The following is a 27,845-nucleotide window of genomic DNA, read 5'->3' on the forward strand; positions in this document are numbered from 1 at the left end:
GTGAATAGGAGCCATTTTTCATGATAAACTGTGTTGTGATGACCTGAAATTCAATACTTAACATCTTTGTGTGAGTAAAATCACCAAAAATTTCAGATAATCATGCGTCCGCGCAGTGTTGGCGTGTCGTTTTTTTAGATTCATAGCGCCGCATAAGAAATTACTGATTTATACCCCAAATTACTGATTTTGAGCCTTGTGATTACTGATTTTCTGTTCTGGAGGTTGGCAGCTCTGCCTATGAAGTCCAAGACTTGTGGTAGGAAATCGGCAATCGTATGGAATTGTATTTATTATTTGATGTGATTTAGAATAGTTCTGAAAAGTACAATGTTTGTTTTTTGAAGTTGATGATTATGGCTTGCCAAATAGAATAGAAAGCTACATTTCTAAATGAAAAAGATATATTTTTCTTTCAAATTTACCATGTATTTGAATAGGAGGTTTGTTTGATAGTATTTGAAAGTGGATAATTATGGATTGCCAACTTGAAGAAAACTACTGAATCCAAAAGAGACAAATTTCTTTTTCTTTTTTGAAAAGAATAATTGTGCTCTAAACATTCCAATATTTGTTTTGAGTAGGTTTGTTTCACTGCAGTATTTTGACCCCTACCGGTATATTTATACTTGAATGTGATATACGTTGAAAGATCATCGTAAAAATCAGCTTCTATGTTGCTATGCAATTTCTCATGAACCATATCATTGTTATTTGTATAGCACCGGTATATATATTTTACTACTTCCCAAATCAAGCAAGGGTCTGAAAGAGCAGACTAGAGGGTCTGAATTCCATTCTATTGTTGCAGTGCCTTTCTTGTAGAGTGACCCATCCCAAACAACAGGCATTGGCAGACCACAAGGGGGGATCAATAGGGGTGCACATTCAAATCAGACAGGGGGGCTAATTACGCACCCATACTACCGGTGGAGTGTACTCAAGCCCAAAGGGGGTGGTTTTTGCACCCCTCTGAAGCTTCCTGTTGACCCAGGTGGACTGGAAACGTACATTGGATTGTATCTTGTGTCTGGAATCATTTTGGAACAATATCTGACTATATTTCATATGAACATTCAGGAATAACCAATGGGTATGTATAGACATGTAGAGTAGAAGTTTGAACTTTTGTGACCGATTCAATTGTTCTTGTACACACACGTGTGCGTGGTCAATGTGTATAATACCACTGCAGTGTACAATGCATGTACCGGTATACAGAGGAGAGATGTGAAACACACTTGTGTGTAAATAGAGTTGTAGAACTTGTGGTCCTTCAAACTTTCTTTGTGTTGGAAGCTGGAACTTTGAAACTTGGCCAAGTTATGGTCTACCAGTTCACACTACATTTGTATAAACCTAGCGCTGGATCACACCTCTCTGGAGGAATATATTTCAAGTTCATAGGCGCTAATATCATAACATTCAAAAGGTATGTTTATATTTATAGTATTTATTGTATATGTGAGACGACACAAACTTTGCACCTTGGCACCTTCATTGGGATACACATGACATGATTGACATCCGGGTATATGTTCCAAGGATCTGCGATTGTGATTACTGCAACAAGTAACAAGTAACAAGCAAGGGGGTAGGGGCTGTAACTGAATCTGTAAGACTAATTATGTTACAGGTCTAAGCTCTGAGTGTTCGTTCAGTTTCAGCAATAGTTAGGGCTGCAATCAGATTTTTCATAACAGAATCCTGCACATGTTTATATATTACCACCCATTATACTGGAAGTCCTTGATTGTTCAGCGAATAGATAAGAAGTGTGAGATTAGTTGAACAATATGTGGGCCAACAGCATGGATAAAGACTCATGTTTCAGTGAGCAAGTGACTCTAAATAATAGGGCAGTGTAACCTACATGCATTAGTGTACATAGTAGATTTCAGCTAAATTGTTATTGACACTGTGTGTTAGTCATAGGTTAGGGTGGCACTTTTATCAGTTTAAATGTGACGGATAAAACTTGTTAAACTTGTTTAAGTTTATCATTTGCGGGACCAATAAGAATCATGTGCACCACCCACTCTTAGCCCACACCCTATGTGAGACTGAGCAGAACGTTTACTGCTGCACTGGTTTAAAGCCCCAGTGTACTACTTGTAGCTACATGTACTTGCTCCCTCTATATAGAAAACTTCCCCAATCGGTGCCTGTTGGTCCCCCATGATCCTCTTTTTCTTATGTTAATTGAGAGCTGAGTTGTTGAGATAGCAACCTGTCAGAGACCTCCCTGGGTCGTCTAATCCCTTCTGGCCGAACTAGTACAGATGTCCTTTAAAAGAAACTTGAAATCTGTGTGCAACTTTAGTAAGCAGGAGACTATTGGACTACCATATATGCAGAATGTTTACTGCTTCCCTAGTTTAAGAGAAACTCTAAACTCTATGTAACTTTGTTAGCAGGGGTAAATTTACTTACCGGTACGTTTCCCAGGTAACCTGAGTCTGGTACTCTTCAGCTATTACTCTGCTACAAATTTGGGAGTTTCGAAGTAGAAAATGAAGCATTTAAATGATTATTTTCTTTGTTATCAAATGAGATATGCATGCAAATACACATGTAACATATTGCAGGAATTCTAACCGGTACAGCTACATAGTACATGTATTCAAGAGTACAAGCTTTATTGAATAAGCTTGTGCTGGTGCAACTTGTATGGTAAGTTGTTACTGTACTAGTTAGTGCTTTGACATGTTCTTATAACAGTGTCTGTACATGGAAGATTACTTCATGGATCCCGCTCCCTTAGAAAATTAATGATATTTACTGAATAAAGTAATTGAAATGTAGTATAAAGTAACCATTTCTTGCTTAACCATTGTCAACCTCTCCTAATACATGTACGTGTAGGTATGTATGTATAGCTCAAGTTCCACTGTTATTGTTTCCAAAAGTGTCAACATAGAGTCTGTGCATGGTAGACTAGTCCAAAGACCAAGGATTACTGGTCTGGGGCATTAGGAATGTCTAGCAAGTCAGTCAGTCAGTCTGCCTTGCATGCCTGCCTGCCTAGTGGCCTCAGGGTAGAACAAATAAATTGGGTTATTGCTTACACCTGTCTCAACCCCCACCTGACCCTTCATAAGGTCACCTTAAAGTCACTGGTCACTCTGTAGACTGACCAGTGACCAGGGGCTCAGGACAAGGTCGGTCTGGCCAGTGGTGTTATTTCCCCTCATGAAATAACAACATGCACGTAATAATACCATGGTTGTGTAACTATTTCAAAAAGACTATATGATTTAAAATTATTTAATTATTATATTATTATTATATGTTCTGTACTACTTCGAAACCTGTAAGATTGCCCGAGCCAAAAGAGAGACATGAAAATATTTATTTGAAACGCTGTGCAACCCTCGAGTAAACAAAGAATGTAGTCAGTATAGTCTATAGACCAGTTAACAAAGAACCTCCAAATGTCCACATCTTTTAAACAGGGAGAAGTCACACTTTGTTTATTGTAGAATAATCACTGCCAAAGTGCACTTCATGAGTACCCTTTGTTTGCCCTCTTTAAAGATCAACTCCACTTGTATATCGTAGAATGTACCTTTGTTACATAAATGAATAACAACTATTTCATAACTTTCATGAACATGTATGATCCAGTATTTGTCTTGTATAAGTTTTGTATAAATGACGCTTGTCTGCCCATGCGCAGAAGTATCTATGAATTGGCTTATAAAGAGGTGGTCTTTCTGCACAGGTGGCCTTTCTGCACAGGTGGTCGCTAAGGCTTTTGTTTGTTGTTACTGTACCTTTTAATTGGCTATACCATAGCAGCAGAATTAACATTTTACAGTGAAACCTACATGTACACATAAAGACTGCTCATGGATAACAATAAAAGAGGTATTTACAGACAGGTTGTTGTTTATATACATGTGTGAAAGTGAAACATTGCTCGAGAAAACAAATAATATAGACAGCATAGAATTGCCATACAGAGGCTTTGAATTTTCTATATATTATGATGTATATGTTAACATACTTTTATCTTAACAGCAACAAAAAGAAAATAAAGGGGGTGGCGACGTGGGCAAGACCCATGTTAGTTAGTGTTAAGCCTTGCCATGACTTGGTAGTTTTCTTCAATGAAAGGGAAAGGGGAGTGCATGTGAACCTGTGAATGATTTATGATAACGCCCAGTGATACCTAAGTTATAAAGGCATATGATGTAAGTTTTTATTTTAGATACATAAATCATGTCAAGTGTCGACCGGTTGTAGAGCTTCTTCCTAAGTCTGAGATAAGGAAATATTCATGAGCCATAAAATTTCTTCACAAATGTTTTCTTTTCTACAGGTTATCTTTTGAGGATTTTATACTATTTGTTAGCAAGAAAAGCCACTGATTAATCATAGATTCAGAGAAATAAAGAAAAAAATGTATAATTAAGAGGGATTCCCTTTTCCATGGAGAAAGTAGCTTTGTGCATGTGCAGGCTATCTTTGTTGCATAAAGCCAGCTAGTCACGTACGCCCGCTTCAATGTAGAGAAAGGATGACGTGCTCGCTCTCTGTGACAGCATAGCCAACGACGTCACAGATAATTTATGAGCCAAGCGCTCACATGGGGAAGTGGATTCTCTCCATCTATCTCTTTTTCTCTTTCTCCAACCACCATCCTCTCTCTCTCTCTCTCTTTCTCTCGCTCTCGCTCTCGGCCTCTGTCCTTCAGATCAACTTCACGAGCCTCTACGAGAGCGTGTGCGTAATTCTGAGCGTGTGTATGAACCTTTGTGTGTGTGTGCACGTGTGTGGAAGTGTAGAAGTGTGTATGGCATTGAACGTTCCACTGCCTTCCATGGGTACAGTATATTAGTCACTGTTTGGCTGCCTCTCTTCCACAAACCCGTCTGCAACTCCAGTCTGCCTGACAGCTGAGCGTCTGTTGCTACCCACTACCATTCCAGTTTCCAACGCAAAGTTCGTCCGTGATCCACATGTTCCATCTCTCGCACAGCCTTCTTTCTTCATGTTTATATGGCTTATGTGACAGTCTCGTGCATCTCCTCACCGACTTCTGTTTCGAGGACAATTTGAAGGAAGTCTCAGTAGACGACACCGTTTCTTCAAGACATTTCATCATGGGTCTTAATGGCCTTTGAATCCTTCGTTGCATCTTATAAGAATCTTTACAAGACATCAGAGCAAACGGAAGACTGATCCCTCAAAAAAAGAGGATTTTACATTTATTTTGTCGTGGTTCGAGAGGAGAAGTTTAAAATGAAGCGAAGGGCTTCGTCCTTTGAGGAAGAAGATGACTATAGTTGGACTAATGCTAACTTTCCTTTCGGAGAAGATGGCCTGTTGGAGGAGTCGTCTTCCTCCGAACACCAAGACGACTCGTCAGAGTGCTACGACTCTGAAGAAGACGACAGGTGAGCTTGATAAGATGCCTGTAGTAACCTGTATATAAAGGCCGCTCAAGGGAGACAAGAAAAGTGGTCTTTGTGTACATGTTTCTTTGGTACATGTTTCAATGAAAATCCATTTTCAAGGGAAACAAAAATGTGGTCTTTATAGAGAGGTTGTCTTCTGTACAGGTGGTCATTAAAGCAGGTTTAAAATGTTCTATCGGCTTCCTGCAATGAGGTTGTTATAGAATGTGTTTTGTCAGTGGCTTAACATCCCTATTGATTCTATGAATATATTTCTGATAAATGAGCTAAATCTCTGGTGCAACTGCTTGGGGTATGCATTACACATGTAACACTCAATTATCACATCTTTGGTGGCAGTGCTTTCTCATTGTCTAGAACTCAAATTTTTATGAAATTGTTTTTGAAGGCTGTGAGGCCATTCAGGCCATTCATTGTTGATGGCAGTAAAAACACGTACACGCAAGCATCTGAAGAAAAGGCTCACTTTCCTTGATGCAGTTGGTAGGGTTGCACATTGTATGTGATGATACCGATTATAAATTGAGGCTATGCGTGATTTTTATCTTTGGTCACCTAGTCCAGATGTTGTTGTTTAGTGATGGTTATGATAAGGTATTGTTTGATCATGTGATGTATGTGTGTGTGTGTGGGGGGGGGGGGGGGGAGAGATTTTATGCATTCATTCAGACTGTCAAGAAATAAATCATTCTTAGCTAGGTAGATGTGATTTAGAGGGCAAAATGTTATATATACAGAGATGTGCAGTGAAAAAATGAGAAAGAATGAGAAGTAACAGAGAAAGAGAGAAAGAGAGAGAGGGAGAGAGAGGAGATGATGCAGACTCAAGGAGAGAACAGATAAGATCATTGGTGATGAAAAAGTTTGATGTACATGTAGCTAGAGGAGCCCGGAAATGAGAACAAGTAAAAAAGAAAAGAATGACGTAAAGATGAAAGAAACAGTGAGACCGCGAGCGATTGAGAGAGAAAGAGACTGCTCCATTGAGGGCTATCAGATAGTGACACTGTTTTTGTTCTCAGAAAAAGGGAATAACATTGATCAAAACACTTGAAGTGGGAGGGGGAGGGGGGGTACTCTTCGTCCGGAAGTTACATGAAAGCAAGATGACGACACAATAGATGTAACAAGCATCAGCCACAGGTCGACGGAAAGGAGTTCAAGGCAAAGCTTTGCTCCATCTCTGGGGGATCGAGTGACAAAACCTTGCCGGCGGTATGTTGCATTCGCTGCTTCCGCTGGAGCCGGGCGGAAGTAAATAGCCAGTCGTAGCTTGTGGAGTCGTTGGCCGACATCAGCAAAATACAATATGTTGGTAATCTACTAATGAATACGATAGGGGAAACTATTCATGGTGTGAAGTTACTAGGGATTTGAAGTAGGAGATAAGACTCTACTAGGGCTGGTTTTGAAGGGAGAAAATAAGTGTGTGTTTCATTTCTCTTCATGTTTCCACATGGACAAGGACATATATAATGTTGTATAGGAAAAACAAAGTTGGTTTAAAAAATCATAATATTAGGGCTGATCTTGAAAAAGATATTAAAATGTTTGCTTTGTATCTGTATAATAACAAGTATAAAGTAGTGAATTATTATTTATGTTTTTGTTTGTTTATCATATACAAGTGTTTCTGTCACTGTCTCTGCATGCATGCATGCAACTTGATCATTCTGGATGGAATATATGAGAAGAATATTAGTTTGTTCGGGGCACTTGAAAGTTTATGGAATAGCCAGAAAAATGTGGGAAACTCATGAGAAGTTGCTTTATGTTACGTGTCAGAATAGACAGCATATGATCTCTCGACCCCACCATAATGAAAAGTTATTACAGGAGGAATGTTGCTTCACAGGAGTCTATAATATTTTTTGTAATATCTTGTACTCTTAAGATGTTGAGATGCTATTAGATAACTGTGATGGCATATGCTAAATAAGTAGCCATGACCAAGTGATTGTATTTATGTTGGCAGAACAACGACCCAATCCATGGTAGTTATGGTCATGGGTTCCACGCTTTGGATATGAGTCACGCAGGGGGATTTCCCTAGCAGTAGGCGGGTCGCCCACTGCATGGTCATGGCCAGATGCGCTTGCTGTCGGTTCTCCTCCCACGCCCAGTGCGAGGGAGGGAGGTTGTAGCAGACGCTGTTTCTGGATTTTCAGATGCCACAGATTAAGAGATGTGTGTTTCAAGATAATGCTGATAATGCAGAAAGAGAGAGAGAGAAAAAAAAAAATAAGGAAGAGAGAGAGAGAAAGCATGTGACATATCATTGATACATTACAAGATTAATAATTTGATTCATTAATTTTGACAAATGAAGGAGATGTAATTTGTGCACTGCGTAAACAACGGTAATTGGCCGTTGAGGTGGAGAAAGAAAGACTAGTTGGTCATTAAAGCTCAGCCCACGCTCGCTCATACATGTAACCATAGTTGAAAACATGCCAGCAGAATATGCTTACTATTACTACCGCTGACTGAGGAGCGCACTTGATTCTGTTATATGGACGAAAATAGAAACTCATTCAGAAAGTGACGTCTGTATTAGGGACTTTGAGACATGAATACTGAATGTCGTCGAATGCGTGTGTAATGTTCTGGCAGGTCTGATAGGAAAGTAAATGAAACGCTGGCATGTTCTTCCGGCTAGCTGCTCAGTGACGTCATTCTAGGTGCTCATTCTTTGAGGGGTCTTTTCTTTGTGGCAGTGAGGGAGGGGGGGAAATGCACGTAGCTTCGGCTTGGTTGGAGCTCAGCCAAAGTTTGAAATCAATACCAAAGGACGAGAGAGAGAGAGAGAGAGAGAGAGAGAGAGAGAGAGAGAGAGAGAGAGAGAGAGAGAGAGAGAGTGATGTTGACTGATTGTGATGAGTATGTGAATGGACTAACATTTACATTTCTAGACTGGTCCACTTTTTAATGTTGTGATATTGATCAGTAAATGTTATTTTGTGTATTTTTTAAGGGCTTTGTTCTATAACATTGCAATGCATCTTCTTGTTTGACTTGTAAAGCACCAGTCATATTGCCAAACCAACTGCAAATCAACAAAAAACTGACAAAATTTTGGCCATTTGGGGTAATGTAATTCAATCCAGTCTATTGTTAGTCTGGTGTTGGTCCTCTCAGTTTGATTAGGGATTAATAAGCTAATTTGAAATGATATCATTAACAAAATTGTTCAGACTGAATCCAGCGTAATCTTGGCCATTTGGGATAATTTCATTTTTAATTTAGATTGTTGCCAGTTTGTCGATATGATTGGAGTATAAATGTGTATTGGAATGATGTTTGAAATGGACTTTACTTCCATATTTTGGATTTTTAATTTAAACTTGTATTCACTTGTATTTTTCAGGGCGGTGCGAGCTTTCCAGCAGGTCCTCTACATTGATCCTGGGTTCAGCCGAGCCAATGAGGTACATCTGCGCCTGGGTCACATGTTCAAAGTGAACTCGGACTTTGATTCAAGTCTCAAGCATTACCAGTTGGCTTTGATCGACAATAGCCCCTGCACCCTCTCCAAACCTCAAAGTAAGTCGACTGGTAATGGTGATGGTGAGTTGGTGGTGTTGGTGGTGTTGGTGGTGGTGGTAGTGGCGGCGCTGGTGATGGTGGTGGTGGTGGTGGTGGTATTGGTGGTGGTGATGGTGGGTTGTTGTTGGTGATAGTGGTGCTGATGGTGGTGATTATGATGATGGTGACGGTGATAGTGATGGTGGTGGTGGTGGTAATGGTGGTGGTAGTAAAACAAGTCTTGAATTTGAAATAAAAGGAAAGTTGTCCAAAGTCATGGACAAATTATGTAAATTCATGTTATATATGAAAATAAGAAATTGTCACTCCCAGGGCTGAAGATGTTGTAACTTTCCCAGTTTGTGTGATATCCTTGATGATATAAATGGTGTTATTTTTGAAAATCATGGAAAAGTGGTGGATTTCATTTTCTATGAAGTGCGAAAACCTTTTTAGTAATTACCCTGTTTTGTAGCTGACACTAGTGTGTGTATGTTTGTGTGCTTAATAGAGCCTGAATACACATTTGAATATGATCTAAGGAATGCCCATGCTTACACTACAAAGGGGAATACCCCGAATTCCCCCACCATCCTGACTTGTTGACTGGATTGGTATGTGTTAGTCTGTTATTTCAGACTCAATTTTGATACCCGATAAAACTGACACATACATTGTAGCAACCTTCATTATGTGCACTAGTCCTGCTGCATTGGGCAAATGTGATTTCTACTCACAGGAACAAACTGCCGTATTACAATCTCGGCTAGACTAAACATTAACAAAGATATATTTGACCTGAATTTACAAGTCTAGTGCATAAGGGTCTAGATAGCAAGACTACCGTTGGAAATGATATCACACAGGAGAGTGGGTAAATCAGCAAACATTAACGAGATCTCATTACCGGTGGACAAGGAAATAGGATGGAAGTGACGACTATATCGCTCTTCTAACTTTAGCTCAGAGGAAGTAGACATCGTAGTAGGGCTATTCTTAGCTCATGATCTATTAAATGCATGTGACAATGGCATAATTTGGCGTCATATTCCACAATGGTCAAATTAATAAATGAAGTATTCTGATTGATCAGGTGGATGACATGTCTAGTATTCTACCAGATTCGGTTCTGGAAGGCAGCTGTCTATTTTTTTGCTCTCGCGAAGTTCCCACCGTTTGATTATTTATGACGGCAAACTTTGAAGGGATTGAACATGTTTACCCAAAGTGAGTACCAATATGAACATTGTGAAGACAAATGTCAAAGGTCACTACCAAAGATTGAGCATATTTTTATCCAAATAGATCCAGAGAAATCCTATGCTATTTTGGAGTGTTCTCTTTTTGTGATTGGAAACTTGAAGAAGTGTGTAATCTTAATTTTCTTTTCTTTTTCTGTTTTCATTCCAGTTAAATTTCATATAGCACACTTGAATGAGGTGCAGGTAAGTTTCTTGTTGTTTATTTCTTCTTTCGTATAAATTTTTATTTTTCATTTAATTCACATATTTCATTTTATGTAATTTTATTACTGGTATAAATATTTCTCAAAACTAGTTTAAATTCTGGTATGTTTTGCGTTCGGATGAGTACTTATTTAGCAAACCTTTGCAATTGTTTGCAAAAGTATGTACTTTATTATAGTGAAGAATTAAAAGGGATTTGAATGTAGATACATTTGTAGGTAGGTGGTAATGGGATACAAGGGGGATAATGATAAAAAAGAAAGAATAATGACTGAGACTGTGCTTTTATAAAATGCTTCTTTGGTGAATGTGGTGGTCGCACCTTACTTGACAAATGCACTCACCAAAGTTCAAATTTTTGACACATTGCCTTCTCAAAGTTCTTTCTGCGTCTTAGCACCAGATTTGACACCAGAGTGTTGAACACTTTGTGAGTCAAGTGATGCCGACACCAAATTTTCAGTTCCTTCTGTGTTATGTCTCCTACTCATAGTTGTTTGGTGTTAGAACCAGATTTGACACCCAAGTGTTGAACACAATTTAGTTACACAATGCTGACACCCAACTTTTAGGTGTTGACACCTTGCTTCATCGTTTATAAGTTCCTTCTGTGTTTTGTCTCCTCCAGCAGAACAAACACAAGAACGCCAAGGAATCGTACGAAGCCATCCTGCTTCAGGACCCTCTACCAGAAGGCCTGAAAGCGACAACATTCAGACAACTCGGTGAGTAACTGATAATACCTGTAATGCACGGAAGAGTAGAGAAGGTTGAGTTCTGATAGAGATGGTCAATATTTTGTGAGCCTTCTTATTCCAGTTTGGAGGAATATCATAGTAGAAATGTCCCCTGAAAAGGATTGCTCTTTGTGTGGCTTCATATTCATTGTTTATTGTTAGTGTATTTTGCATGTTTCCTTGTTTTCTTTATTTAAACACGGTGTAAAAACTATCCTGCTTTTAGCCAAGAGACTGTCTGTTTTACAATATCATTATACACAAATGTTATTAAAAAGACCAACAAAAAATCAACTATATCTATGTACAAAGATTACAAATGTAGAAAAGGTTATACAATACGATGTATGTATGATGTTGATAACAAGAGCCAAACTATGCAAACCGGTGTATAAAAAGAAACTAAATCATAAATATCCATCAGACATTAAGGCTTTTCATGGCGATTCCTAAGAAAAGATCTATTTTTACCTGAAGTTTCAGTTGCTTGCAAATGATTTGAATACATAGAAGATGCGGGAGACAAGATGTTTGACGTCGAACCCTCGTCATATACATTCACAGTATGAATAGATAAGTGTAGGCCCTTGATACAGTAGTATTGATAATTGTTGTTTAGAAATGCATGTGGCTGTGTATATGAATATGAGAGGTTGCTCTTCGCCTTAGAAAACAGAAAGAAAAAAACACACTCGGAAAGGTCACTTATGCTTGTTGGTAGTCCACAGTGTACATGTACGTCTAGGTAGGTAGTCTGGAGTAAAGGATCATGAGAAGAAATAAATCGGAATAAATGAAAATTTAAAAAAAAATTAAAAACAGTTTCCCATAATCCCAAAGTGTGGACAAATAATACAACAAATCTTAAAAACAACATATGAATGCCTTTTTCTGAGAGGAAGTATATGAAAGCTGAGAACAACTTATATTGAATGGTAAAAGAATATATAGGTTGATCATAGAACCATTAATAAGATTTATAAGAAATGACTTGATTTGTTGTCCCTTTGCAGGTTGGCTGTACCACAGCTCAGACCAGCTTGGTGACAAGACCTCCAGGGAAACCCTGGCCATCCAGAACCTCCTCAAGTCCCTTGAAGTTGAGCCCAACAGCGGCCAGTCCTGGTACCTCCTGGGCCGCTGCTACTCCAACATTGGCAAGGTGCATGATGCCTTTGTCTCCTATCGCCACTCCATAGACAAGTCAGAGGCCAATGCAGACACCTGGTGCTCAATAGGGTAGGTTCAAGGGATTTTCAAGGAGAATAGGGAAGGGGGCAATTTAGATCAAATATGTCTGGGGGGGGGGGGGCGGGAGCATGCTCTGTTCAGGTTTTTTTTTGTTAACCAAGAAGGTGCATGATGCCTTTGTCCCTACCGCCACTCCATAAATAGGAGGCCAATATAGACACCCTGTGCTCTATAGCTTAGGTTCATATGCTCTGAATGGGGAAGGGAGTAGGGCTATGTTTAGGGGGTAAGACGTTAACTCCATGTAGCATTTGAGTGCTTCCGCAAATAAATGAGTTTAAAAAAAAAAAGATTCATTCCACGGTCAAAAACACATAAAAGATATTTAAATAATTCCATCTATGAGTTAAATCTGCTCAAAGAACCTGATTCAAATGGTGTTCCTTGGAAGTGATCCATCTTTTGCGCCAGTGAAAATTTGTTCAGGCCTTACTTCGTTAGAGATCTATGATTAGGATGGCATTTAAAAAATAGGTTAGGTTTAGAGTTAGGGTTAGGGTTTATAACGTTTGGTCTTTGTGTTGAAATTAGATTTGTGTAGGTAGGTGAACACAAAGCAACGGTTGGTGGAGAATGTGTCGTACATCCTGGAGTATTACATCAGATTCCCACTGGAAGCATATTTTTCTTCAATATATTTAAAAAAATTTGTTCTCTTATTTTCCTCTTCCGTCTCAGTGTCTTATACCAGCAGCAGAACCAGCCTATGGATGCACTGCAGGCCTACATCTGTGCCGTGCAGCTAGACAAGTCCCACACTGCAGCGTGGACCGATCTGGGCATCCTATACGAGGCCTGCAATCAACCCAGGTCAGACACACTCCACAATGTTTCCCCTCAAAAGAATAACCCTACGATTAATATTGATTTCCATCTTGAGATATGCTAAAGAATTATTCAATTCAATTTCAATTCAATTTATTTTGCCAAGCAATAAAAAACATACAGGGTAAAACAAAAGCAGTATACAAAGTTTCACACAATTCCAAAACATAAAAATAATACAAAGGAAATTGCTAATGCTGGTAGCAGCCTGAAAGGACGTGATCCTTATATGCGGCTGACCAATTAATCAAATATAAAAAATTAAGCTATAATAACAAGTAAAACAAATAACAATTACATGTAAAATATAATGAATTTAACAACCGTTAAAATCTGTAGCTATTATATGTGCTGACTACAATTTTTGTTTGTTGGGGGCGCCCTTACAGAACACAGGATTAGATTAAAGTGTGAAGACAATGATACAATTCAATTTTCAAATACTCTGGAACTTGCGATTTGTCTTCCCCAATTCTGATTAGGATTAAGTGCAGAAGACCCCAACCTGCATCAGTACAGTGTATTTGCTTTTGGGTTAGTGTCAGGCTTAGGGTACCTGTGTGACAAAGTTTTTGGCAGTTATTACAGAATTAATGTACAATAAACATCTGGAAGGAGTTTAAATTTGTTGCAATATTTAATCGGTGCCTTTGATTGGTGTGTTTTCAGGGATGCCCTGACGTGTTACATCAACGCTTCCAAGAGCTCCAAGGTAGCAGTGGCAGCAGCACTCTCCAAGCGGATTAAACTCCTGCAGGCTCAGGTCAACAGCATGCATCATCCTAATATGCAAAACAAGTAAGTTCCACATCTTTATTTAATGCCCCACTGCACTACTTATAGCTCCTTGCGCCCTGTATATAGCAAAGAATTCCTAATTGGTGACCATTGGTCCCCCATGATCCTCTTTTTCTTATGTTAATTGAGAGCTTATTTGATGAGGTAATAACCTGTTAGTGACCATGCAGGGAGGTCTAAACCCTCCTGGCCAAACTAGTGCAGTGGTGGGGCTTAAAGTGCTCTATTATATTTGTTGAGATGAGCTTGTGTTTGACGTGGGTCTCCAGTAGGGTGCTGTGAATAAGGATCTACACTTGTGTGTGTGCCTGTTTGTTTGTGTGTCTGTGTAAAAACAAAAATATATAACTATATCTCTCTTTGATCGAATTATTTGATCACCTAACGTTGCAAGACAAATGAATGTCACTAGCGATATTATTTTTGATAACTCTCTTTCTCTTCCCACATGACAGAAGTAAGACACTGCCTAGTATAGAGGAGGCATGGAGTCTTCCTATTCCAGCTGAGCTTACCTCTAGACAAGGCAACCTTGCCATTCAACAGGTAATAAACCCTTCCATTCATCCTCTCCAATGTAACAAATCTTCAGTATTTACGTGTTATAACTCAATACATCAGCGTCAATTTCTATTTAAAATATAAATATTCCTCACTTAACAATGATTACAAAAATAATAATAATAATGAATCTATTCTATTTGTACCATAAATTTGTTTGCCAGTATGGAAGGCATTTTGGTAAGATTTTAAGGTAAAATATATCGGTAGGCCTTTAACTCTGTTGGTGGTGTCCACAGGCAGATAGGCATTACAACATCCTGAAGCACAATTTGATCTTATCAGTAGACGAGTAAGAATATGTGTTGCCTATGTTTCTTGCAGGCCCGTTTGCTGCATCCTGCTGGAGGCACCAAAATGATGCCCCCTCCCCCGTACCCGGGTCACGGTGCAAACAGCCAGTTCGGTGCCACCCTTCCTGGCACCGCTGGCCAACCCAACAGCACCCCATCCTCTCAAGCTCAGGTCAACGCCCAGCCAGGCAACCCAAGCAAGCGCAGGAAAAACTCAAACAGCAAGAAAAAACCTCGGGTATGTAGTCCTTTTTTCTTCTTCATATATAGGGAATATAACTATTCCTCGGCCACACCGTCAAAGAGACTCCTAACTGAGTGGGTCTTGGCCATTAAAGCAAATGTAATTTTCTGTTGGTATCTTGTCAGTCCCCAAGGTTTGACATGGGTATCAGAAAGTTTTGTGCTGATAGTTTATGTCTTTCCATACCAGCGAATGTACAACTTTTTACCCCACATCAACTGAGTAGTAGTGTGAGATGAATGTCAAGTACAATGATTTTACTTCTTGCTCTTCCGTATCTTTGATTATGCCTTTGGTGAGTACACTCTAAATAACTTGACATGCTTTCCTTATATTTCTTGTTCAATATATATCAGTCTTCCACCTCCGTCGCTGAACTGCTGCAACAACAACAACTGCAGCAGCAGCAACGAGAGCAGCAACAGCAACAGCAGCAAGCAGGCAGCCTGGCGACACCTCAGCAACCACAGCCATTGCAGTCGACGGGTCAAGGAACCCTTCCCGGCCTGCCCAACAGCGCCAGGAGCACACCCGAACCAATACGGGATGGCAGCAGTGGGATGCAACAGCCACAGCCTTCGGTGAACCAGCAGCAGCAGCAGCAGCAGCAGGTCTCGACACCCTCGTTCTACCTGACAGCACAGCAGATCCAATTGATGCATCAGCTGCAGCAGAACCAGGGAAGCCTCACCCCGGAGCAGCAGATAGTCCTGCAGCAGTTCCAACATAATTTCTGGATGATGCAGCAACATCAGCAGCAGGTATGTAGCTTTAGCCTCGGTCACAAATGCCATTACGAACTGCTACGAACACCGTACAAACGATTTTCAGACAATGGATATTCGGGAAGACGATGGAAAAATAGGGAGATTCGTACGAACCTTTGTGACCGTAGCTTTAGCTAAGAAAGGTGCCTTTGTTTTTTAGTAAGAGCTTCACCTGACCTTTGCGAAAGGACATTACACTAAACAGTTTTGTTTAAATTGTAGGAAAATAGTGACTCTTGTACTAGGAGGTAGAATGGCATTTATAATTTTTCCATCAATAATGAACTATCAAAATATTGTAAATTCTGTAGATTTGTGGCCATAATTTGTACTTCCCTTGAGAGACCAATGCCAGTAAGCAGTGAGAGCAAACAGTGGCATGAGTGGCCTGCTAGAGTAAATCCAACTTAAAGTCGATCTTTGTGAAAAACACTCCCATGGTTTGTTAGTTTATTTTATCATCACGGCTGCAATGGATAATACTAATTTGACTTGTTCACCTATTCCCAGATGCTGAAGATCCAACAGATCCAGAGGCATCAGCTACCGCTCTCGCAATCCCCCTCGCTCCCCCACCAGGGTGGTCCACCCGCTGGCACACCCACCTCAACCATGCTGCATGGGCTCACACCAGGGGATCCCCACATCACCACAGCAGCCCAATCCGTCAGTAGCCTTATCAACCAGACTGTAAGTATAGCCGGAGAAGACATTCTCTGTGATGTGATTGGCATAAAGTAGATTCAATATTGTTTTGAAAACATAAAAACAAAGAGATAAACAAATAAAATGATAGATGTAAAACTTCTAAAAGTTCTGCCTATGTCCTGTTGATGTTGAACATTCTAATTTGTAAAGAACTTTACTCATGAATACATATACAAAATACATGTTATTATTTTTTATTCTAGAATATGTCCTTAATGTGCTTATTATTAATCATGCTAAAAATATTTCTCACTTTCTTGTTTCATTATCAATTTGCAGAGTATCAACACCTTGCCGGGCTCAGTGAATTCCATGGGAAACGGTATCCCAAACATGACGACACAGCCCGGAAATGCCTCGAGCACAGTTGCCAGTTTGTTGCAGCAGCATCAGCAACAGCAGCAGCAACACGGTGGTAGCCAGGGGCTTAATGCGCTTGCCCAACAGCACCAGGATGTGAACGTCCTGCAGTCCGTCTCGCCAGACTTTTTCCATTTGCAGAAATCGCAGCAACCTCAGGAGATGTCCCATGGTCTGTTCAATAACCAGCTCCTCGGCAGCCCCATGCATTCAGGGACATCACAGGTATCTTTATCAGGAGTGTCCTCTCCACTGCATACCCCTAAGGGGTTACTTTCCCCTGTGTCCTCAAATTCAATGAGCCCTCGTCATGTGGGGAGTTCCCCTGCCTCGCAGAACATGCTGGATTTTCCTGCTCCAAATGTGGTCGCCCCTCAGAACCTTGACATGAGCCACAAACTCAAGGAGTTTAAATCCAGAACTGGTGCATCGGAAATGAGACCGAACCTCATGTCGCCGCAGGAAATTGCTGACAACATGCTCGCGCAGCTCTCGCAGGGAGATCCTGCCAACAAGCCTGCGACCTCTTCCGCGTACGGGTCATCCCCGACAAATCGGACTGCTCATTCTTTACCGAGCCATGCTCAAAACAGGACAAACCTAGACATGCCTTGTGGCGTGAGTAGTGCTGCGAGTGGGTTGCCAACAAGTGTGGACGGCACGAAAGACAATGTGTTTAAGACGCCGCTTCCTGTTTCCACGCCAAACCAGTTTCAAGCATCATTCCAGTCGGCTCTCGCTGAGAAGCAAGCGGCCGGGACAACAAATAGCACGTCCTTGTTGGATGGACTTCGGTGTTCATCAGAGCTTTCCAGTGATCTTCAAGACACACAGGGTAACAGGCAACGAGTCGAGGATGGAGAGGTTCTGCAACAGAACCATGTCTCTGACAACCACTTTGATCAGGTAGGCTGCTACTACCGTGGTCTTCCAACTCTTCCTTCAGTCATGTTTTCTCAAGGTTTTTTAGTTCATCCATGTTGTAGAATTTTGTTGTAGAATTTTGTTGCAGTTGGCTTTTAGGTTAGGTGAACGATAACGTTTGGATATAAATGTCCAGGAATTACAGTAGTTTGTAAAAGAGACTGCGACTGCAGACTGAATATCAGTAAAAATCTATACCAGGTATAAGTTTTATGTATAATTGCTTTCCTTCCCATCGACAGGTCCTAAATGTGAACACTTCTCTCAACTCTGCCACCGTCAAGTCCCTGACGTCCGCCCCATCTCCGTCATCCCTCTCCATTTACGTCAACTCCGCCAAGATCCTGGAGGAGTGCCGCAAGCTGAAGGGGCGCAACGGCCTGGCCAACAGCAGCATCTGGATGGAGAAGATGCCCCCTCCAGCCCCGCCCCAGATCCCGTATCCACCCCTCCCCAAGGATCAACTGAACCCGCCCACTCCTAGTGTTTATGTGAGTACTATTCAGTGTGGTCATTATATTGCCATGTGGTTCTCTTATCATCGATGCCTATAATTTTCAAGTTCATCTTCATCCTTTTCTTCAACCTTTTGATGATCTTTGATATATATTTTTTGTTTTGCCTCTCTTGGTTCTTTTGGAAATCACTGTTCCTAAAGAAACTTATTCCATATATTTTTATGAAGATTATATTTTATATTTTATAGTCAATGTTGCATGGGTCAAAAAGAAAACAAAGTAGAGGCCTAATTTGGGGGAAGGGGGGCTTCTATGTGGGGAAAGGGAGCTTCTGAGGTGCTTTTAGCATCTTAATGTCTTCCCCAAATTATATTGTAATTCTAGGTTAACCGAATGATCCTTGCTTGTACAATGGAATGAACTCTCTAGTGGTTTTGGATGGCCATATTGGAACAAACAGTGGACTTTTCACACTTACAGTATTGATGTATTACAAACAATATGGCAGTGTACTGTAGGGTTCCACTCCTTAAGGAATACAGAGTTAATTAGGATTATCCCGTCTTTCCACAGGTCCAAAACAAGACCGAGGCCTACTCCCAAGCCCTTGCAGACTATTGCATGTCCGCAGATCAGCCCATCACGGTCATCCGGGGACTGGCCGCCGCACTCAAGCTGGACTTGGGTCTCTTCTCCACCAAGACGCTGGTGGAGACGCACGGCGACCATCCTGTAGAGGTCAGGTCACAGGTACGTGTTCTTTGTGCAGCGGTAGTGACGGCGTGTGAATGTTGGCAGGATTCCAGCCAAATTCAAACAAATGTTGCAGAATACCCCACCTCACAAGGAACCCTAACTCTAACCTTAATCCTAATCCTAATCATTACCTTGGCTCTGAGCCTGACCCCAACCCTAGTGTACCAGAGCTTGGGGTGGTATTCTACAGTTTGCTCAATCTTTACAGTTTTAAACAGAAACTTTTGTCTTAACATCAGACAGCTTAGGTACTACAATGAAATATCTATTTAAAGACCACTCAAAGGAGCCAAGAAAAGTAAAATATATTGGTAAGTGGTCTTAATATACAGGCTCTGTTACTCACGGTTTCAATGAGAAACTCTGCTTATGAGAGAAATATATCTTTATAGACAGGTAGTCTTTCTGATCTATAGAGGTGATCACAAAAAGCAGGTTAAGACTGTATTTTGTTACTCCTCTTGATAGCCAGTTCACATTTTACCGTCTTTCTGAATTGTTACAGAGGCAGCAGCCTCCCGATGAGAACTGGGATGCACTAGGTCTGAAGAGGGTTTGGCGATGTGAGAGCAGTCGGTCCTTCACCACCATCTCCAAGTATGCCCAATACCAGGCTTCCTCCTTCCAGGAATCACTCAGGGTAAGTTGCGAAATGTCTCCTGGAGTTGTGCTACGAGGGATCTTTTCATGGGTCTTTAAAGCCCCGCTGCACTACTTATAGCTAGTTGCGCCCTCTATATAGCAAACAATGCCTAATCGGTGACCATTGGTTCCCCATGGTACCCTTTTTCTTATGTTAATTGAGAGCTGATTTGATGAGATAATCACTTGTCAGCGACCATGCAGGGAGGTCTAACCCCTCCTGGCCAAACTATTAAGAAGTTTTAGAAATTCTTCAACGATATTTGGAGAGTGGCAGACTTCATACACTCGAGGATTGATACTTAAAAACTGTTTTGTTGGCTTCCCGTTGGAAGGCTGTAAGAGCTATGTATTGATAATGGCAGTACTAGCCTTCATGTGGGCTAGTACATGGCAAAATACTATCCATATCATGTTGGACATCCAAATTCATCAAGTTCTTATCTCTTCATTTTCATTTTTTATTTTACAGGAAGAGGCAGAGAAGAACCAGAAATACAATTCAGATAGCGACTCATCGAGTACATCAAAAAAGTAAGTGACAGTTGTGGTCACCATTATAATACAGTCATTAATGTAGGGCTTGTATAGCTGAGTAGAGGTTGACGATTAATGAAAATTCTGGAACCGGAGAATTTGTGAATTCAAGCAAATTGATGAAATGAGGGTGAATTATTTTCAGATTTTTTTTTAATAATACTGATGAGATTAATCTCCTTCCCTTTATCTTGAAATGAAAAAGAAAAAGAAAAAGAAAAATCTCCCCCCCCCCTTCTAAAAAAAAAAAAGCATGTAAAAACAAATTAAAATGAACAAATCATCTGGTGAAAGTTAGAGTTGACGCTACGGCTTTTAGCAGATTATATATTTGGAGATTTGTTTTACAGATGACCAAAACTGTTTACTTCTGCTCAAAAACAGATGATAATGTACACTGAGATAATACCAATTCATCATAAATATTCCTAAAATTAGCTGTTGAAAAGTATGTGCTCAAGCAAAGGGAAGAAAGATAGACAATAATGAATGTATGTTGAGAGATTAATCTTCACAAAATTTATCTTTTGCCCTTTCTTCTCATTTAACAATCAGAAAAAAGAAGCATTCTGGTGGGAGAGAATTCAAAATGCTCAAGTTCGGGACCAACGTGGATCTGTCTGACGAGAGGAAGTAAGTCTTGTTCTTCCATTTGTTACAGTTCTTATCCCCATGAAACTACTTGTTGTGTACTTGTATTTTGAGCTGATTTGTAATATCAGCAATGAAATTGAAAATGCTACATCTTATTAGACCTTTCGCTAGTTGAATTTTTCCTCCTGAAAGATTTCCTGATATTTTTTTTCTTCTTCAGTTTACCATTTTTGGGGTATCCCCATTTAAGCACTCTATTTCACGGAGCATAATAATATTCCCCTGGTTTTAGCTAAACTAGCCTAATAAGGCACTTAATCATTCAAGAAATTTGTTTTTACCAGATAATCATTTACCTCAACTGGGTAGATTGTGGCGATTATAGAATAATGTCTTTCCAAAGGGTATTAGTGCTATGGCAAGGATTCATACTCTGTGCCACATAGATCATAGTTTTGTGACTTTAATATACACTCGACCTCATACCAAATATACGATTTAGAAGTCAAATAGATTTACATAGTGAGGTTGATTCATGTGATAATTTGTGATAATTTTTTTGTTCCTTTTTGTAAAGATGGAAGAAACAGCTCCAGGAGCTGACCAAACTCCCATCCTTCACGAGAGTGGTATCAGCAGGAAATATGCTGAGCCACATAGACTTCACCATCCTAGGCATGAACACCGTACAACTCTACATGAAGGTACCAGGGAGTAGAACACCAGGTGAGGATGGTTGCCTTGGATGGGGGTGGTGGTGATGGTGATGGTGGTGGTGGTGGTGGGGTTGATAATGATAGTGGTGATGATGATGGTGATGAAGATGATGATGGTAGTGACGATAATGGTAGTATAATGATGATGGTAGTGGTGATAATGAATTTGAAGACGTTGGATTATGATAATAAAAAAATTGTCATGCTAGTGCTTGCAATGCTCTATAAATCAAGAATGCCATTATAACGTCAAGACGTGCCTAACAAATAACTGTCTCTTCTCATACATAGGTCACCAAGAGAATAACAACTTCTGTTCAGTCAACGTAAACATTGGACCAGGAGACTGCGAATGGTTTGCCACGCCCGCCTCTTACTGGGGCTCCATCTACAACCTCTGTGAAAGGTATTAAAACTCTTTCCATTTTACCAAACAAAATCTAAAAGGTTATGGTAGTGTCTACTTGAAGTATAGATTGTGGTAGCACTTGTGTGTTTTTCTACCGATTCAACCCTGAAAAAAACATTGGGTAACAAGTGTTAAAAATAAATCGACCAATGTTTGATCTTGTTGCAGGGCTAACATCAATTTCTTGAAGGGCTCGTGGTGGCCTGTCCTAGAGGATTTGTACGAAGAGGACATCCCTGTGTACCGGTTCATCCAGAGACCCGGTGACCTGGTCTGGGTCAACTCAGGGACAGTCCATTGGGTCCAGGCAGTGGTAAGTCCAGGGGGGTGTTTCACAAAGCCTTTTTTCAATGACAAATGACAAATATCAGTGACAAATCTGCTGATAACCAATCAGAACCAAGGATTTCAGTAGCTTATAACAAAAACTGTCATTTGTCACTGATGACAAGTTTTGTGAAAAGGGGCCCAGGCTTCTCATCAGTAAATCACACCTACAATATGTTATCAAAATGACCAAATACCTCAGGGACTCACCCTGAAATTAAGCTACAATTAATGGTTCTTTCTCTGAAGGAAAAATGTGATTATCCCTGCACCCTTAATATAATTGTTGCACATATGCGTTTTACAACCCCTTTAAATGACAGAAGTGCTTTGTAAGATTCGTCTCATGGTTGCCAATTTGTGTGTGATCGTTTACACATTTTGAAATTCATAACTTTGTTATTCTTTATAGGATTTTTCAAAAACTTTCACCGATCTGTTCCTCTCATTTTTCTGCCTTGATCCAAATCAATTGAATATCGAAGTGGGCTTTCCTTTATTTAACCTACTTCTTTGTGGTTTGAATGAACAGGGCTGGTGCAATAACATCGCATGGAATGTCGGCCCGCTTATGACGCACCAGTACCGGATGGCTGTGGAGCGGTACGAGTGGAACAAGCTCCAACAATACAAGTCCATTGTTCCCATGATCCATCTCACATGGAATATAGCCCGCAACGTCCGCGTCTCGGAGCCGCGCTACTTCGAGATGGTCAAGTATTGCCTGCTCAGGTCACTCAAGTACATCCAGATGACCAAGGAGTATCTGAAGGACATGGGTATCGAGGTCCACTGGCACGGCAGGGCCAAGAACGAGGCGGCCCATTACTGCACCAACTGTGAGGTAAGGGTCTTGTTTGGTGTTTGGTATCTTCAATTATCTAGTATTGCCGCTGCTCCAAATTTCTTGCAGATGCATTGTTATTGATGGGAGAAGTATTGTAAAAGATCCATCTTCTTTCTCCCATCCTTGTCTTTCTGTCCTCGGTCCAGTTCCAACTCTTCTTTTCCTTCTTCTTGTAAAGAATTTGATATATTTCTTATATGCCTCTACAACTCTCATGAATTAACCCTGCTTATCTTGAATAAATTCAATTCAATTCAATTCAATTCAATTCAATTCAATTCAATTCAATTCAATTCAATTCAATTCAAATTCAATTCAATTCAATAGTCAGGGTTGAAATACTTTATCAAAAAATGCGAAGACCATTTGTTCAAGCCCTGTCACAGCACCAATGTCCTTTGGCAAGACATGAGTATACATTGGCCTTCCCCCACCACTTCATGGTACTCAGTAGGAAGGAATTACTTGATTGCTACAAGTACTGAAATTGGACCCCTGGCAAGAGCTGGGGTAATGTCAGAGTGCCGGATTTCTTTTCAAGTATGATATGAGCACTATACAAGTACCGGTATCCAATACTACATTTACCTTTCTCCACCAGGGTGTTTAATGGGTACCTGGTTGGCAAGAAGGAATCGCTTGAATGCTATAAGCACTGAAATTGGACCCCTTACAAGAGCCGAGGTAATGTCGGAGTGCCTGGATCTCCACCTAAGTTTGATAGGAGCACTATACAAGTATCCAATAGTATGATCTGTTTACATCTCTCCCTCTCATTGCTTCTCTAGGTTGAGGTGTTTGACATTCTGTTCACTACGGAGAAAGACAAGAAGTATGAGGTGCACTGCCAGGACTGCGCTCGCAAGGCCAGTCCAACTCTAGAGGGCTTCGTCATCTTAGAGCAATACAAACAAAGCGAGCTCATGGAAATCTACGACAACCTTCAACTCCAAGACAAGGAGGTAAATTGAATATTCATTCACAAAAATTTAAGCTTCATACAAATGATTGAAGCTTCATGAAGCAATTTGACAGTTTATTGACAGTTTATTAATTTATTTATTAATGTTTGATGTTGGTACTAGTTTTTTGCAGGGGATCTTTACACATCAATTTTCTGTTCAGCTGGAAAGTAATATGAAGTTTTTAAAATTTCAATAATACTACACAACTCTCCCGAAATAAGTAGATTGCCTATTCAGTTTTAGACTTATAATATCTTTAGTGTAAGGATTATTCAATTTATGAATACTGCAATGTTTTGGAATGATCTATTGGGGAAAATGAGTATGGTAAAACCGGTCACTCAAAGATTTTTACTTTTTTTGAGGCACTTCTTGATCATTTTGAAGCGATTTTTTTTGGGGGCTTCCATATTACACCATATCACAAACACTGATAGCACGTAGGGCCATGCATCTCAGATTTAATATTGTTAAACGATGCCTTTAATGGGGCATTTCTTCTATGATACGAGAAACCTCACAAATTATTTTCATGCCTGTCCTTTCTGCAGGAATCTGAGTCTCAGAGATCATGACAACTAATGGAGCAGCTTGGGAGCTGCCCAACCCATCCGGAGCGCTAGGTCTCCATGGCAACGGGAGACGGCCCACGGGAGGGCATCTTACGATGGAGGAGAGGAGAGGAGAAATCACTCAACATGCTGCCAGACACCCTGTGTTCTTTGAATCACCCAACCCAACTCCAATTTCTGTTCCCTTTTCTCCGGACCCAGGAGTGTAATCATTGAGGGTCCATCTTTAGAATAGAGCATCCCATCCCGGTCCGAGCTTTGTGTAGTCTCTACTTCAATCTTCAGGCATCGTCTTCTGTGTCGGATGCTGTCGACGATGATGGAATCGTGTGAATGTTCAAACAATGCCTACTCCATGATATCAACCTTCTTTGAACCATCATGAATTCATATGAATGAATATTTGTGAGGTCTGATGACACCCCCCCCCCCCCAATCAACATTTGGCCAAGACCTGTAATAATATAGTTCTTCTTTTATACAATCTTTTTACTCAATTGTCGGTAATGACAAACTGTACACTCGCGTCTGCCATCAGTGAAGGCATGTTCTGTACTTACTAATGTGTGGTCGTAAGTTTTGTGTTTCCATGACAAGTAACGTGGACAGCTCACCTCTCTTTTATCAATGGTTTGATCTATGCAAGATGATGCTATGTCTAATGGTAGATTCTTTAATGTTGTACTGTTGTGGGGCAAGTTAACTTTTAGTCCGGGTTCTTATGGATACTGACACTCATTAGATTCTAATACATCTAGTATTGTACTCTCTTTGAAGGAGGTGTTGGAAATACTACATAGAGGTACAGTTTAACACTAATCATCTTTATTGTTATTATTATTCTCAAGTTTTTATTTTTTACGTGTGAAAAGCAGAAAAAGAAAGAAAGAAAAAGACAAAAATTATTTGTTCTTCTTTGTTTGCTAGTTGAAATTACAAAAAGCATGGAGAACGGTATTGTTGTGATTACATTCAAATATAATTATCATATTGATATATAGTTTTCTTGGTTTTCAAATGATTAAGATTTATTCTTTTGTCTTAGCTCTAAAATGTTAAACTGTACCTCTCATGAAATCTCTTTGCATCATGCTGCAACTCCAGATGATAAAGTTTACTGGTACATGTATGTTTAATAGGGGACAGAATGCTTGCCCCTTCTGTAGTAACTGTAATGTCAGACACCATTCAAGTGTAGAGTACCATTCAGAAGCAATAAGACACTGTTCTGTGAAGCCAAGTACTTCCCCAAAAAAGTATTTCTTTTGTGAGGATGAGGTGTATTCTCCTCCTTGCATCGGAAGGTATCATTTTCTTGAAAATATTGATGAGTTTCCCCGTTCAGTTTACTGCAGGCTGTTGAAAGAGTTTGCTCAGAAATCTAATTATTAATAATAAATAGACATTCAGAAATTCAACCATTTTATTTTATTCAAACAGAAAAAGGATTTGCCAAAATCTAGACCAATTTGGAAATCACACTCCTTCATTTCTTCTAAAAGCAAGAGGGAGTTAATGAACGTGCACTTCCCTCCAAATTTCCTTCTCATGAATTTCTTTCCGAGGAGTCCCTGTTGACTGTTTCTCCAGATTTTCCCAGTCTTAATATTTCCGGGACATTGTTATCTTGGGGAAGTAGCTGGCTTCCAGAACCAACAAAACTACTTATTATAGGAGGTGCACATATGCGTCTCCAATATGGTTTTGATTTCATTAAAAAAGGAGAGACTCATACACATTCCACTCTATGTTTGTAATCTTGCATGAGAGGTTTCAGGAGTCCTCCTCCTCTAGCTGTTCCTAGGGCACATCCTTAGCAAGGTCATATGTATAGGTCAAAGGTCACATGTTGTCAATGTGTTGTCTAATATGTAAGTGATTAGTTGTTTCTTTTTGTGACACATCTCAAATAAATCTCAAGAAACAGCTATCCAGGGTTAAAGTGTAAAATGGACATGTGAATTTGCATCAAAGGAGACCGTGGAATATGAAGTGAAGACGAGCGCAGTTTTATTCCGAGGCAAAGGCAGAAGATGATCATCATCTAGAGTGAATGTGAGGACGTATCGTCGATCAGGCTGATTTGGGAGAGAGGAGGAGAGAGAATTTAAAAAAAAAGGGAAATCTGGCGGCTATGCTGGCAGCTATTTTCTCAGCTCTAGTCATTGACCGAATGCTATGAAATGGGCAGCTTACTTTCATCTATGAAATCAACAAGGACTCGTAAGAAGAGCAGGATTAATTTTCCCTCGCACAGAGGCGTGCTTACAAAGAGGAGAACGTGCATCGATAGTAACCAATTTGAGTGCAATTTTTGTAATTTTATTTTCGTGATGTGGTGGGAGAAAAATTTGTTGATCGTGTTTTGTAATTTGTACAAATTGGGTAAGGACAAGATTAGACAATTTTGCTGTACAGAGAAAAAAAAATGTAAATGATTTTCTGTGTCTATGTCACTATTTTTTGTTTTCTTTGTCAGGGGGCGCAGAGTTCATGTGCCCTTTGTTATATCTTCTCATGAATGTTTAGAAGATTCTGTGTATTTTGAGAAAGATATTCCCCTGGTAGGGGAAATACCCAGTTGATGTTTCTGCAGTCGAAATGACAACTTGTCTGCTGTAGCAAGTTTATTCAGACAGTAGAAATATGATAAGATAGTGAATGAGTGGTGTTGAACGTGACTATGAAGTTTGTTTTAAAGGTTCATCACATGCAATTATGTTTGTAGTCGTCGTAATGCCCTGTCATGTGATAGTGTCATGTGATTGGTCATGTGATTTCTAGTTTTGTTTCTTGCTTGTCTCAGGGAATTTGAAACAAATGACATGTTGTTCTGTGTTTTCATTTTGCTGCTCCAAGGAACAATTTTTTTCCTTTAAGGTTTTGTAGTGTGTAGATTATGTATTGCTGGGCCAAAAAGGGCCCAGAATGTATAGAGACTTGGAAGTCCTTTAGTGTCGTACAGGCAAAGTTAGGTAGGTCATACTCATTCGTGATTGGGCTTGGAATCTGCAGCATTTTCTGTGTTAAAAGTCAACATGAAATAGCCCCAGCCATTTGTATTTCATCTTTCTCAACACCATCATCATCATCCTCATCCTCATCTTCATCTTCATCTTCTTCATTATCAACATCATCAA

The 27,845-nt window shown here is 40.0% G+C and overlaps 1 protein-coding gene across 3 annotated transcripts; it reads left to right on the plus strand.

Moving 5' to 3' along the window:
- The first annotated feature begins 960 nt into the window (after window positions 1-960).
- Window positions 961-26,814, plus strand: LOC587845 (histone demethylase UTY). Of its 3 annotated transcripts, none has more exons than XM_011674629.2 (23): window positions 961-1,093; window positions 8,791-8,966; window positions 10,359-10,393; window positions 11,043-11,139; window positions 12,165-12,390; window positions 13,081-13,212; window positions 13,897-14,025; window positions 14,481-14,571; window positions 14,911-15,117; window positions 15,480-15,884; window positions 16,401-16,580; window positions 16,878-17,864; window positions 18,125-18,373; window positions 18,914-19,090; window positions 19,602-19,736; window positions 20,211-20,272; window positions 20,831-20,908; window positions 21,447-21,595; window positions 21,877-21,991; window positions 22,163-22,307; window positions 22,854-23,165; window positions 23,957-24,130; window positions 24,685-26,814. In XM_011674629.2, exons 2-23 carry the CDS (start codon window positions 8,873-8,875, stop codon window positions 24,706-24,708), a joined length of 4,203 nt encoding a protein of 1,400 aa, XP_011672931.2. In that variant the 5' UTR covers window positions 961-1,093; window positions 8,791-8,872; the 3' UTR covers window positions 24,709-26,814. The 3 variants fall into 3 exon arrangements, with proteins under 3 accessions (XP_011672931.2, XP_030838251.1, XP_011672930.2); XM_030982391.1 differs by lacking the exon at window positions 961-1,093 and adding an exon at window positions 4,733-5,402; XM_011674628.2 differs by lacking the exon at window positions 961-1,093 and adding an exon at window positions 4,733-5,402 and having other exon boundaries at window positions 11,046-11,139.
- The last annotated feature ends 1,031 nt before the right edge of the window (window positions 26,815-27,845 follow it).

Source organism: Strongylocentrotus purpuratus, unplaced genomic scaffold, assembly GCF_000002235.5.
Source record: "Strongylocentrotus purpuratus isolate Spur 01 unplaced genomic scaffold, Spur_5.0 spur5_scaffold_12, whole genome shotgun sequence".
Classification (NCBI taxonomy): Eukaryota; Metazoa; Echinodermata; class Echinoidea; order Camarodonta; family Strongylocentrotidae; genus Strongylocentrotus; species Strongylocentrotus purpuratus.